This window comes from Pantherophis guttatus, chromosome 1 (assembly GCF_059756535.1).
Source record: "Pantherophis guttatus breed Tessera chromosome 1, ASM5975653v1, whole genome shotgun sequence".
Lineage (NCBI taxonomy): Eukaryota > Metazoa > Chordata > Lepidosauria > Squamata > Colubridae > Pantherophis > Pantherophis guttatus.
In genome coordinates, this window is record NC_142063.1 from 125578017 (window position 1) to 125593410 (window position 15394).

Genomic DNA, 15394 nt, shown 5'->3' on the forward strand with positions numbered 1-15394 from the left:
GTCATGTGGCTTTTAAAGACCACTCTTCTTGATTATAGATAAGTTTATGTTTAGTATTTCCAGACAAGTTGGGCCACATTCTAAAACTGTTTAACTAGTCATAAGATTAGGAACATATATGCCAAAAGTTAAAAAGACTGAGTGTATATAATATATAACATTTTACAGCATTCCAAATCCAGTTGGAAACCATGAGGTTTCAGGAAACTAATATTTTATAGTATTAAAATTACCATAATTATGTTGCATTCATAGATCGTTGTAATCTGTAAAATGAAGGAACAAAGCATACATTGTGTCTTTTTCTAAGCAGAAGCCATCAAAATACTTATTTTCTAATGAATCAAATTCATTTAACTTAATGGGCTTATTTTTTGCTTTTGATTCTAAATATTCAAGAGATGCAACATTAGGTCAACTGTCTTCCATAAATATTTGTGTGCATATGAAAAAAACTACATTTTCTAGATTCCACCACAATAAACATCAACTGAAAATTAGGGCAAGAAGGTGTTTCTCTTGTGCCTACACAGATTAATAATTCACTTTTTCACCAGCAGGAAGATAAAAAAATTAGCTGAATCCATTAATCATATCTGTTTGATAATAAACATGATAAAGGTTCTTAACTGAAAGAGAATGTGATTTCATTTTATGGGGAACTAAAGTTAAAAAGTATGTGAACTGCAAGTTGAACATGAAAACTTTGACAGCTTTCCTGGTAACTGACAATATCTTGACAATATTATTTCTTTATTTTATAGTTTGCTGAAATAATTGTTTCAAAGACAGCAAAATAATACATTTTAAATGCAATATAGAATTTATGTTAGCAAGAATCTAAACCAGTAAAATATACTGTGTTCTTTTCATCTTCAGGTCTACTATATAAAAGTCTTTACACCGTCTCAACATAGAGAGCTACCATAATGATAACTGGAAATGTATAAAAGGACTGTATATGATAAACTTGTAAAAAAGAGTGGTTGTTATAAGCACACAATCTCCTTCTTTTGCTAAATCAAAAAAACCAGAGTGAAGTAGTAGCTAAATGAGTATTCAGCAATCTGGTGCCCACCAGATATATTGGGTCCTGTGATCTGGATGTTGTTTGTTTTAATAGAATTTACATATTCTAAAAGAACAATAAAACATAAGATTTATAGCCTATGTACAGATAGACCTTGACTTACAAACATTTATTTAGAGACTGTTCAAAGTTACAACAGCACTGAAAAAAGTACCTTATGACCAGTTTTCATACTTATGACCATTACCGTATCCCCGTGGTCATGTGATAAAAATTCAGGTGTCTGGCAACTAGCATGTATTTATGTCCCAGGGTCATGTGATTCCCATTTGTAACCTTCCCAGCTGGCTTCTGACAAGCAAAGTCAATGGGGAAAGCTAGATTCACTTAACAACTGAATGATTCACTTAACAAGTGCAATGGTTCACTTAACAACTGTGGCAAAAGAGGTCATAAAATGGGGGCACAATTCACTTAACAAGTGTCTTGCTTAACCTTAATTGGGCTCAATTATGGTCATAAGTCGAGGACTAACTGTAGACATTGTTACAAGAAAATCTGCACTCGGTTCAGAACAGATTGAAGAATGAAGTGGATTGGAGATATGCTTAAATTAGAAAAATGTCATATTTTGGCATTCCATGTTGCCCAAAACCATATTCTCTCCTTTGAAAAAAATAAACAAGGGTTAATTTTTGAACTCTCAAAAAACAAAATTTTAAGGAAAGTAGTAGAGGGTATTTCCCTATTATCTGCTCATCACTATGCCTTTAATAGGTTCCACACTGAAACACCCATTGTAATATACCTCAGAGCTAAATTGAGATTGCTGTTCCAGGGCTGGAAAACTTTCCAGATGGTGTGACCTCTCTCTTCCCCACCCCCAACCATTTTATATAGCATATTTGCATTTCTTTTATGAAAAATCCCTTACAGTAAACTATATCCATTATTGTTGGGTTTTTTTGAAAGATTTAGATTTATAAGCTTGACCCATCCCAAGGGCTGGGCTTGTAGCAAAATTGCACAAGATGAAATCACAGAGTTCTTCCTCCCAGAAGACTTGCTGTTTGCAGTATTACAAAACCAGATGAAAAAAGGAAGACAAGAAAAGACAAAAGAACACAAGACGTACCCCTTGCCAGAATCATCCCACACTCAAATTCTTATACTTCAGTTCCGCCCGGAAGCCTAAATCTAGATGTGGGTCTCCACAGATTCATGTTATCTCCCTCATACTCCAATTCCCATGCCTCCATCTATTTTACCTGATTCTCATGAGAATATGCTTAGTTCAATTCCAGTGGGAAAATGCTAATTTTAAAACATCCAGTGAAGTTAAGGAAGTAGACGAACAATGGGATAATAAATCTCCCTCATTTAACTTGTATGTTCAGTTTCACATTCAAGATTATGCTGTCTTCTTGATCAGAAAAGTTAATATCCAAGGAAGGAAAATTATAATTATATTGCTGGCAATATTATTTAGGTGGTAGAAATACAAGAAATAAATGTCATAATGCTGCATTTAATTTTAGTCTGCTACTGATTTGAACAAGGACTAGAGAGTATTAGCCTTAAACCAGAAAATCTGAGCTACAGAACTTTTCTTTGAAAAAACAAAATAACATGTGCTATATGTACATTGGTAACCAAATGAAGAATGCTTACTCTTCAGGTTCACTGCTTCTATAACTAGCACATAAAGTAATCCTTGATTTACGACCACAATTGAGCCCACAATTTCTGTTGCTAATTGAGACATTTGTTTAATGAATTTTGCTCCATTTTATGACTTTTCTTAAAACAGGTTAACAAAGGTTATTAAGTGAACCACTGCAGTTGTTAAGTTATTAACAGTTGTTAAGTGAATCTGGCTTCCCCATTGACTTTGCTTGTCTGAAGGTCGCAAAAGGGGATCACCCTCCATCTGATCACCCTCCCCCATTTCTTCTGGTTTCTTTTCAGAGTCAACATTGGAAAAACTTGGGAATTTTCTCTCCCTACTTTCCTTGTCTTTTCCCCCAGAATGTTAACATTAGGGATTAAGAATGTAATTCTGTGTACAGTTAATAGTACAATCAGAAATAAGCATATGGGGCTGAGTTCACACATTCTGGAAAGCCATTAGGTAACCTGGTTTGATTCAGTGCTGCGTAAACTCAGCCATTGTGGCTTATGCAAGCAACAAAGCAGGGTTGTGAAGTTACCTAAAGACACTTATTCTGTACTAGGATTTTCTGTAACCCAAGGAAGCATCAGACTCCTGTGAATTTAAACTCCAAATTAAACGAAACTATATTGTCTTTTTCAAGGAACTTTATCTTGGTCAGAAATAATGCAGGTAAACATCATTAAAAAGAGCGACTCAGCATTAGCCTCAAAGGATTCCGTCCTTCACACAAAGAGATTTAAAAACAACGTAAGCAGTACCTGGGAAATCACATGTGGATGGAACTTGACTGTACAATGAACATCAGCTTCCACAAGCCTGCTATGAATTCGCCTTTTACACAACTTGCTCATCCATGGTTAAATGAATGAATTTACTTCAATTTCTGGATTTGCACAATATACTACATCATAAACATCAAGTGGCCTGGCTCCATGCAACATGCTGGCTAAACATGATTAGCCTGAGTGTCCTGTAGCATAATTTTATTATATTAACTGAAACATAAGATTGAAACAATGATAGTTTCTACTCCAGCCCAGCAGAGGTGTCTCAGATGATTCCTGTGCCTTTCAGAATTGCCCAGAACAGAAAAATGTACTAAGTGTGTCTAACAAAGATCAGCAGTGATGAGAGAAGCTAAAGACAGCTGTGTCCTCCCAACCCATGGAAGTAACAACTTTACCAAGGCAGGCCCAGCAAGCTCATAAAATGACAATGATCACAGCAGGGTTCCTTATCTTACAATTATATGACTTCAGCAAATTCAGAAGTACTTGTGTTTGCCTCTGGGAAATTAAGCTTCCCAAAGTGTCATTATTCACATTTGTGTGTCAATTATTTTACTTACCCCTTTCAGATCTATTGAAAAGTAGGTAGGTAAGTAAGGATGACAACTCCCAGACTTTTTTAACCAGCAGGATGTGCTGCTGGCTGGGGAAATCTGTAAATTGAAATGTGCTTCATTGGAAAGACAAGTGGGGAAAAGGTGTACTAGTTGATAAGGTTTAAGAAGCTTGGCTCCTGACCTAAGCAAATTCTCACATGCTTTAACTATATTAGAGTTGGCAAAGTGTTACGCAACAGGTCTCAGGCTTCACTTAAGAGCAGCATAAATTATATTGTAATATAATATATTATTATAATTATTATATTATATTATTATATCAGATTTATATTGATATTGTTTCCTGATTGCTTATTTGTACCCTATGACTATCATTAAGTGTTGTACCTTATGATTCTTGATGAATGTAACTTTTCTTTTATGTACACTGAGAGCATATGCACCAAGACAAATTCCTTGTGTGTCCAGTCACACTTGGCTGATAAAAAATTCTATTCTATTCTATTTTTGAGACACACTCTAATCCTTAAGAGGGGATGCGGTGGCTCAGTGGTTATGATGCTGAGCTTGTTGATTGAAAGTTCGGCAGCTCAGCGGTCCGAATCCCTAGTGCTGTGTAACAGGGTGAGCTCCTGTTATTTGTCCCAGCTTCTGCCAACCTAGCAGTTCAAAAGCACTTAAAAAATGCAAGTAGTAAAATAGGGAGCACCTTTGGTGGGAAGGTAACAGAGTTCCGTGCACCTTTGGCATTTAGTCATGCTGGCCACATGACCACTGAGATGTCTTTGGACAGCGCTGGCTCTTCAGCTTAGAAACGGAGATGAGCACCACCCCTAGAGTCGGGAACGACTAGCACATATGTGTGAGGGGAACCTTTACCTAATCCTTAGATAATGACATTAAAACTTCTAAGCAAGACTTTAGTGGGTGGCTTCTCAGGCACAATGACTAAATTAACACAGAAACAAAGGCAAGCCAAACAAACAATATGATTTGTGAATCTGATTTTACTCAACCAATTCTGCTTTCCTTACCCTCATTCCTATCCAATCTAATGAAGACTTCTGTGAAGTCTGAAAAATTATTTACTTATTATGGCATTTTAGTTAGCTTAAAAAAGATATTGCCAAACAATGTATTTTTAAGCAGCATGAACAATTATACATTTTTAAAAATCATTCCCTAACTACATACATAAAATAATATTAAAACAAACGGGTCCTCCACTTATGGCTTGCTGCTTAGGGGGCTCAAATGAAGACCTTCCATTTGTTCTTTTACTGTTCGCTACCCTTTTTGCTTAAAGATACTTAAGTAGAACATGACTAACATAGAAATAAAGCAGGAAAAAACTGGATTCATCAAGTCCAGTAAGTAAAATGAATTAAAGGAACTACTCATCATGCATAGATGAGTGGGGGGGTAGAGGGGGCAGGGTTGAGGCCACAGATTTAAAGAACCATTAGAGAGTCTTTTAAATCTACAAGTGTTTGGCACTTCTGAAAGAACACTTTGTGTCTTCCAAATGTGTTCATTAAATGGATTTACTTCAGGCAACCTCATTTGAGCATCTTTATTCAATGTAGCCAATAGGTTATTTTCTTTTTAAAATCATCTACATCTAGTTAAGAAGGACTGATCTGTGGATTATGTTTGTTTTTTTCTGCAACAAACTAAGCATCTTTTATTATATGAAAGTTTTGTTGATCACAGTCTACTTAACAGTCTACTTAAGAGTTTCCACATATCTGATGGAGTGGACCATATCCTCCAAACTCTTATTCTATAATAAATTGGACAGTTTTTAGTCTTTAAAATTGGTTATTTTTCTTCGCTTTGAAATGTCATAAGATCTTTTGTTTCTTAGATAGCAGTGTTTCTATAGAGTGTTTCTATAATACTCCAGAGAGATGGTTGAAGCAAGGATGACTTGCAGGGATAGAGTGATTTAATGAATAGTTTTGTGGAATGTTGATTCAGTTACATTTCCTTTTTTTTTTCCTTATCTCCTGCTTTCCTTTTCTTTTACTTCTTGTGGGTTTTCCCCCCTGTGCTTTGCATTAGAGCTGCATATTCTGACACGGATTTGCATAAGGAACTGCAGCAAAAACAAAGGTTTTGAACCTTAGAAACTAAGTCAAACAGAGACACACTATAACCACTCTAATTCTTGCCTTATTTTCAAATGTTTCTGATTCTATCCCCCACTTTTTGGTACTACATCTTTTTTTTTTGCTACTACATCTTTCGAATTGAAAGTTCCCTTGGGTTCATTGATTATTGGATTCTAATAAAGATATGATGGACTAAAATCCATACATTTGTAGGTGAATATATAAAGTTACAGAGATTTATATGGACAGCTAGTTTGGTGTATTGCTTTTTCTAGTATGATGATTGAAAAAGGGAGATGGAAAATTTTAGCCCTACCTTAGGCAGGACATCACTTGGGTGATCTTGGGCCAATCATTATCTCAGTCTTATAAAAAAGGCAATGGCAAATCACTTCCAAAAATCATTGCCAGGAAAATTGCAGGGACTTGTCCAGGTAATTGTCAGGAGTCAAACACTGACTATAAGCCAAGGCATATACACACAAAAAAGAGACTCATAGGTTACTAAAAAGATATGTCTGCCAAATTAGAATAGCATTTAGTGAAAGTATTTATTCTTTAGTAAATGTATTAAGATAGTATATTACAAATTTCAACACTGACTACCAAACTGACTCTCCCACAACAGGCAGTGAGGGGAAAAAAGAATGAGATAGGCAACTGCTGACAATTTTACAAACCATAATTGACAAAACACAAATGGGGGAACCACACAATGCCAGTCTGCTGGTTATTTAGTCCCAATTATATGATGCACCATCTTCCCATCATCAGACTACACCATAAATCAGTTTCCCTAAGTCACACATTTTTAATTAATCTGATTAGTCTGATCTGAAATAGTTAACCCACACACTGGTAGGAAATAGGAGCTGTAATCGGCAGAGGTTTTCTGTAATGTTCACTTCTTTAAATATGTCTCAGATATCCACTATGGGGGATGGTCATTAGGTACCCCAATATATTCCACTACACAGAGAACAGGCAGCAGTTCACAGTGTGTGTAACAGCCTAGATACATCCCTCTCTCCCAGTTCATACAGTAACCGCAATGCAAACAGGCTCCCAGGATGGAATCAACGACTTCAGACATTCTAACATCCAGGAAGTCATCCCCAAATAAAGACGCTCAAGCAGTGTTCCTGTATAACTTGGATGTCTCAAAGGTGCTTTTTCAAGAGGCAACTGTGCTTTCCGGTTTTTCTTTGAAGACCTCTCCCTTCTCATCCAAGAAGCTTCTTCAGCTCTTCTTCAGAAAAAGTACCTTTGGGACAACCATGACCTGGATGACTGAGAATCTCCATAGATGTATAACTTGGCTCTTATACTCCTATTGATCTGGGGAAAAGGGCGCGATCCTTGTTAGTAAACCTTTTTATTCAAAAAACCAGTCCTTCGGTTGTATTTTTCCTCTTTCGGTTCTTTTGTTGTTTCCCCCACCTTTCATCGTATGATGTCAAATCTTTTAGAAAGGAGAGGTGTTTACGCCCTCAGTGCAACCAATGCCCCCCAAAAACGCCCTCCTGGACCGAGAGTGCGATTACATACAGTATAAACCCACCCAAACTCCGGGCGCAGGTTGGTTCTTCCTTATAAAGCTGCGTTTTCCCGCTCCTCCCGCCCGCAGGACAGCCGGCAGCTTCCCCACCAACGCCTCTCACCAAACGCTCAGGATCCCTCCTGAAGAGGGCCCGTTGAATAACACGGGCTGGTTCGCCCTTGTTAAGATGCCCTCGGGTCACCCCCGTGCCCCTCGCTTCAGAAACCTTCCCCAATTCAGCCCCCCTCCCCGCCCGTCCCCACCCCAAATTCAGACCGAAGCGACCCCCCCCCCAAAAAAAAATGCAACGCAGCCTTGCCAAAAGAGCGGGCTATGGTTTCTCCTCAGCGGCCACTTTGGCTTCTCCTGACCAGTTGACCTGCCACGCGCGTTTTTTCTTTTTTCTTTTCTTTTCTTTTCTTTTCTTTTCTTTTCTTTTCTTTTTTTCTTTTTTTCTTTTCTTCTTTTCTTCTTTTCTTTTCTTTTCTTTTTTCTTTTCTTTTTCCCTTCCCTCCCCCCTCCTTCCTCTTGGCTCGTGGGCATCCCGCGTCCTTTTCTCTGACCCGCCCGCGGCTACTCGCCTTTCGCCTGACTCACCGCAAGTAGCTGCCCGTCGAGTGCTGGTTGTAATGCTCCGGCTGCGTGTGCCAAAACAGCATCTTTGCCCCACCGCTCGCCGGCCAAGCCGACCCCCGAGTCAAATCCTTTTTCGGCCGGGTCGGGCTGCCCACCTCGAGGCGCTCAGGTCGGTCAAAAAGTCGGGAGCGGCGAGGCAGAAGCGACGGCGGCTAAGCCCTCGAACGGCCGGAGCCGCCGTTTGGGCTGCGCTTTTATTGGTCAAGCCGCGTGAGCCGCTGGGCGGCCGCTCCCCAGCGCTGAGGTCAGCCGCTAGTGCCTTCGGCTTTCCCGGGTGTGTGTGTGTGTAGTGTGGTGTTTTTTTTTTTCTTTCCTCTTTCCTTTCCTTCCTCCCCTCCGCCCCGCCGCGACTGGGCGCCGGTTCCTTGGCTTGTGGTCGCCCGCGGCATAGGTGGAAAAGCTGAGGAGGAGCCACCGAAGCTGAAGGGAGAGAGGGGAGACGAGGGAGGCGCAGCAACAGAGCGAGAGGCGGGCGCCTCTTCCCCGGAATACCAACCCCTCGGTCGGCGACCCCCCCCCCCCCCCGGTTGCGGGGCTTGACATTCGGTCGCCTGAGGGGGGCGGGGGTGGGGGGGGAGCGCTTCGTCTCTCTTAGGGGGCACTTTGCAGCCGCTCCCGAAGTTCAGCCGAGGGAGGGGGGGGCTTCTTCTCCGTGGGTTCTGGAAAAGGTGGTGGGGATTAGCTGTAACCCCTGTGGGAGAGGGTCTCCGTGAGGAAGACCCTCAAATGTTTGAGGCAGTTGACCCTGCCGTGAAAAAAAAAACCGCGCTCTGGGAGTTTTAATTACTCTGGGGAAAGGACCTCTTTTTAGTCAGACGGGGGTTAAATTTGATGTCCTGTGAATTGGGATTTGAGGGGAACTGAAATGGATTTGTTAAAAAAAAATACGGAGCTGTGCCTCGGTTTACCCAGTTGACTTGATTTGAGGAGCTGCATATGCCACACACACACACACACACACACACACACACACACACACACACACACACACACGAACCTTGGGAATACCTCCAATGACCTGCTTAGCTTTCCTGAATACGGTAGTCCTCGATTTACAGCACTTCATTTAGTGACCGTCCAAAAGTTACATCACTGGAAAAAAGTGACTTCTGTGTTTGTCACACTTAACAACCATTGTGGTATCTCCATGTGGTTCCGTGATCAAAATTCAGATGCTTGGCAATAGACTCATATTTATGACGGTTGCATTGTCCCCGGAGTCATGGGATCCACCTTTGGCAAACATCTGACAAGCAAAGTCAATGGGGAAGCTAGATTCACTTAACAGCAGTGCTACTAACTTAACAACAGCAGTGATTCCCTTAACAACAGTAGCAAGAAAGGTCCTTCAACGGGGCAAAGGTCAGTTAACAAATGTCTCACTCAGGAACCTAAATATTGAGCTCAATTGGGATCATAAGTCGAGGACTACCTGTACAGCTTAAAAATGATCAAAGGGGCAGCTTTCTTTGCACATTGCATGGTTCTGCAGGGCATTGAAAACTGATTTCTGGGATTGGGTTTTTGTGGTTAATTTTTAAGAGCCTCAATCTGCCCTCAGGTCTCCCAAACAGGAATCCAAAGATAAGATAACCCAGTCCTATGCAACTCCCCAAAGACAACTGCTCAAAAGGCAGACATTACATGATCTACTGAACCCGTAAACTAGCCAGCCACATTTTAATCTAGTATGTTGTGCGAAACCATGCTATGTGACTGTTATGTGATTCAAAGTGTTTTGAAACAGCCTGGGTGAATTGGAAAAACCATGGTTAAGGTAATCCGGTTAGGAGAGTCAAACAGTCTAAATTAGGAGAGAAGTGAGAAATCCCGAGGAAAAATAGAATGTCTTACAACATACACCATTTAGAGATCATTTGAATAAGTGATTTAGAATGAGTTAAGCATAAATAAATTTGGGCAGAATGATTTGAACTAGAACTGGGGTGGGGGGGAGTTATCTAATTCTTTCCTGTTCTTTGTGTTCTTTTTCCATAGCAATGGAAGATTGCCATGAATTAATTGATACTTTTCAGTTAAAACAATTACTTTGTATTATTTGGTCTTCAAAGGATGTTTAGTGGCTAAAAATTCAACTGACATTGGATTCTCAATCTGTTACCATTCCAATACTAAGAGTTAATATGTGTTATCACAATATAAAGTTCCCTTAAAATATTTTTAGCATCAGCATTAAAATTGCATTACATTAACCAACATCTTTCTAGTCTACATTGTAATTAGTACTTCGGGTGACTTAATTGTCCATTTTCCATAAGAAGTATGGTACATTTTTTTATTGTTGATTGCCAAACCTACTAGAGGAAAACACTGCAAAAAATGAAATTCCTTTTTGTGAGATCAACATTTTTAAAAGGGGAGAAATAAGCATTGACTGAAAAATATAATACGGCAGCAAAGAATTTGAAGTATCTTCTAGTTATACTTATCCTATAGTTTTATTCACATTTAATCTCCATTTTCTTCTCAAATTAACAAAATTATCTTTCTATCAATATCTATATAATCTACATTGGAATATGGCCTCCCATTGTAGATTCTGTGGGGCACAGCGAAGAATGAAAATGAACCGAGCAACACAGCTTCAGTAGGAGTACCAGAGCTTACTTACACTGCATAAGCCCATCCCTGCTTACTAATTCAGTTGACTGATTATATTTCATAGTGGACAGAACAATAATTATTCAGGATAGTATAAATTAATAAATAATTGTATAATAAGACAATAATTTCATAGGGACCCATTTCCTTGTCTTATGAAAAAGAATAGTAGTTTTTCACACATTCCTTTTGGCTTTGTCAACACTGTTATATCTTAAATGAACTTTTTATGAATGATCATTTGTTCTGGACTGAGAGGGCACTTCAGGTTTTCTCTGCTTTGCTCATCTAAATCAAAGGTAAAAGGAGGGGGGGAAGTAAAATACTGTAGAAGGAGCAAGTTGTGTTCCAATTAGCACTTTCTTGAATAGGACAATGAAGCAGCAACAGACATTCTCTACACTCTATCAAGAGTAGAGATATTAAGAAAAGGGGCTACTTGTGTTTCACATCACATGTTCAGTTCTTGTTCATATGGCATTATAATTGTGGACCTCAAATATTACAGTATGCTTTCTCTTCAAAACCATATTTTGAAAAAGAAAAGTTGTTTTTTTAAATTTTGGAGAGCCATTAAGACAGTCTTTCATAGAAGGTATGTACTGTAGATGGTAACTTTCATTTGTTGCAGGCAAACAAGCTATTGATTTCCAATAAAAATGTCATATAATGTTTGTGTTTACAGTGCCTAGCCAGTAGTTGGCAGAACTTGCAGGATAAAAGATCGTTACCTTAAGGACATGTTTTTTTCTGAAGAATTCTCTAGTCATGGTTAAAATAAATGTAGAACAGACATGGAAAATTGTAATTAGTATATCACATACATGAAGGTCAGAATAGTTGCTAAGATGCTTTTTTTTAATGTGTATTGTTAATTCTTTTTATACCTATTTAGAATAGGTGAAGATAATATCTACAGTATTATCAGACCAAAAGTCCAATCCAGGAGGGCTTGATCAAAAGAAATATTGACTGAAATGATAGTGAAGTTATATTTAGGAGGTTTTTTTTTCCTTCAAAATATATAGAACAGTATAATAATATACAATGATATAGAACAAAACTTATAGCCAGACATTTGTAAGTAATAGACATTATAAATTGATATAATGACTTCTTTTTTTAAAAAAATAATCTTTATTTACATTTATTAATAAAAAAGAAGACAACACACCATATAAATGACAAACAGAAAAATAAGACAAATAACATTTGTATATATATAACATATATATACAAATAACATATATGCCTATAAGTAGTACCTTAATAACTTAATATTTGGTAGAGTATATCTATAATACAGACTTCTTTATAGCAAATTGGGGTGGTTGAGATTTAACAGCCTTTTCCTGCCTTCCAATTTGGTACCATTTCTTTTATTTATTGTGTCATTTGTTGAGGAGCTCCAGGAAATGAAACAAGTGAAGAGATATCTGGATTAATAATGTTTGTAGAAAACCAGAATGCAACCAGACAGAAATAAAATCCCACATCTCAGTGTATTAAGATGTGAAACATAATTACTTCTCCACTCGTACTGCATGTGGTTCCCCGTTTTACAATTTGTGAGTCTGGGTGTGTACAAAAAGAAATCAAGAAAGAAGCAATATAATATGAAAACGAAAAACCCAACAAAAACAACATCCATATACATAATTGAGAATGGTGAAAAGAAAAATGTGCATCATACAATGGGTTCATCTGCCATCCTGTAGCAGTACATGGTAGAGAAGCCAGGTCTTTATACCTCTATGGAAGACCAATAGCGTGGTACCGTTTGAACCTCTGGGAATTTTGGAATCCTTTGTTTCAAATAATAGTCAGTGTTACAAAGAAGGCATCCTCCTAGGTCCCATTAGATGCATTGTTTTGTAGGAAGAAATATCCTTCTGGGTTCAGCTCCAAGTGGGGAAAAAGACACTGGAAACATGGCGACTGCTTGGAAAGATGGTTTAATGGTGGACAGGATCACATGGTTTGAGTTCCTGAACAGAAAAGGGGCAAGACGCAGTGAGTCCCTGGGTTTTATGCCCTCTCTGGCTTTGAACTTCCTGGGGCCCAGAAAGAGTATCCTGATTGGTTGTCAGACTCCCAGGGGGTGGGGGTCTTAGCTAGCCTTGCTGGCTGATGTAATCTTCCCAGGTGCGGTGTGGTGAGTGTCTGTTGCTAGATGGGTCCTATTGTGTTAGTTTCTGTTGCTAGATGGGTCCTATTGTGTTGCAGATGATGGTCCATTGACAAAGATTGAGTTTCTGCCTGTGGCCCATTGACAAAGGGTGGGGGCAGGAAGATGGGAGCTACTTTGTCTTTAAAACATGTTTCTCCATTTCTCATCCAGGGAAACATAATATTCTGCCTTTTTAATATTTCCCAAAATATTTCATTCTTCTAGGAAAGGGGTAGGTGCTAACTTCCTACAGTTTCATAGAGGAAACCTATAGCATGACCACCCTGTGCAACCTTGTGGAACAGGCAGAGATAAAGAGGGCCCTATTATATATTTCACAAATAAAGCAACAAGAATAGAACAAATACTATTCTATTATTTGAATTAAACAATTCAAAGCAAAACCTGCTAATGTTTTGTCATGGAGCGTTATCTCCAGCCTTATTTGAATAAGATCTGTTCAGACTAGAAGATCTCCAAGGTCCCCTTCCATCCCTGTTATTTTATGTTCTAACTTTCCAAACCATGTGTTTTTTCTTCATAGCATGTAGCAGCATGGATGACCCTATAAGGTGAAAGGTGGGAAGTCTCAACGCTCATCAACCAGAGATTCTTGAGAATTTGGCACTTTACTTTAACCATGATTTCCTGTCTTGGTGTAGCTGCTTGGTAATTACTGCCACCATCAACAATATTCCATGGAGTGACTTTATCTAGCATCCTCCCCTTTAATATTGGCATGAGAGACAAATAGGAATGTTCAGCCCATTTGAATAATTTGACAATTGGTTTGGTTTTTGTTGTTGTTGTTGTTGTTGTTGTTGTTGTTGTTGTTGTTGTTAAGTAGGTAAAAATTAAATTAATACTATGGCATGACCTCCTACACCTATAGTGTGAGATGTTTGTATAGGGAAATCTTCACTCTGTCTGTTGAAGATTATCAATGTTCAAGTGAAAGTGAACAAGATGAATAAAATTACATATTTTAATTTTAAAAGGCATTACTATTACTTGGAGTAGTCAGTCCCCTAGCAGTCTCTTACAATCTAAAAGGCAAGATGATCACAGTCTTCCTCAACCAGATTTACTAAAAGAAAAAAAAGGAATTAAATTACCAAAATTTTGGCAAAATCTTGGCAACTGGATATGTTTCATTTATTACAATATAATCAACGTATCTCTGGCTTTTTGGGTGGAAGTTTCTTGATCCTCTTGCTAACTACCAATTAATGCTCTGTGGAGGTAGCTACCCATTAACTTGGCAAAGCAAGAATGTGCAGATATTCTGTGCTTGTAGTATTGTGCAATCCTTCCTCTTTCCCAACATATTACAAAAGTAGTCCAGCAGTTCTATTTCCTTCAATCAAGCTAGGAGGAAATAAACTTACAGTGCTGCTACAATCACAAACATCATCTTACAATAAAGTGCACTAAAGGAGAAGATAGATTTAGGATGGAAATTGGAATGGATCTGTTTATAACATAGGAGACACTGCTGCGCAGAGATTCCAAGATGCAGCAAACATATAATAACTAAACTTACATAAACAAAGTAAACATCAACAACAATAAATATCTTCACCTGTATAAAAAAATGAGAATAACCTTAACACAGTACTAATAAATATATATCTATCGGATCTATGTAACAATTGTTTTCAGTCAGAAGTTCTTTTCTAATTTAATTTAATCTGACTTGCTTCTTGATTTTGTGGAAATGTCCAGCTTAAATCTGATGCTGAAGTAAGATAGACTTCAAGTCCCCTTCCCTCCATTCCAACGTAGCTTCTTGACTCTCTCCCTTCATTTGAGATGTCTCTCAGATTCAAACCTTTTGTTTTGTTTTTACCTGAACAAGGTGGAGTTGGACAAATCTCACCCTGATTTCATAAACTGAACTATGTCACACTCCCTGCTTTGGGACAGAGATCAGGTATTGGGATTCTGGGATAAGAGACTGAGAGAGGCTACACTTTGCAACATAACCATCTCTAGAAAACACTGGAATAACTTCCTTAGCAGTGGCATCATAACACCACAAAATAAATGCCTCCAGTGCCCTGACATTAGGAATTACTGGAGAGAGCAGAATATGGGCATGAAAAATTGCCTCTTTGAACTTGCTTTGGTATTTTTATCACGTACCCCATCCATATATATTTAATAAAAATCATGGCCATGGCAAATCGTTGATTCTTAGATCACCTAAGGGCTGTCAGGGCAGAAAACATTCTTGTTACATCTTCTCATTGCTTTTATATG

At 38.4% G+C, this 15394-nt stretch overlaps 1 protein-coding gene across 2 annotated transcripts in view; it reads right to left on the bottom strand.

Annotated features, from left to right (window-relative positions):
* The window catches only part of TFCP2L1 (transcription factor CP2 like 1), a 43540-nt gene extending 34753 nt beyond the window's left edge, over positions 1-8787 (bottom strand). The window contains exon 1 of one of the 2 annotated variants that reach the window (XM_034422384.3): positions 8302-8787. In XM_034422384.3, the coding sequence (XP_034278275.1) occupies positions 8302-8363 (62 nt within the window). In that variant the 5' untranslated portion in view covers positions 8364-8787. The remainder of the gene's footprint in view (positions 1-8301) is intronic. The other variant, XM_034422393.3, reaches the window with a different exon arrangement.
* Between the last annotated feature and the right edge of the window lie 6607 nt (positions 8788-15394).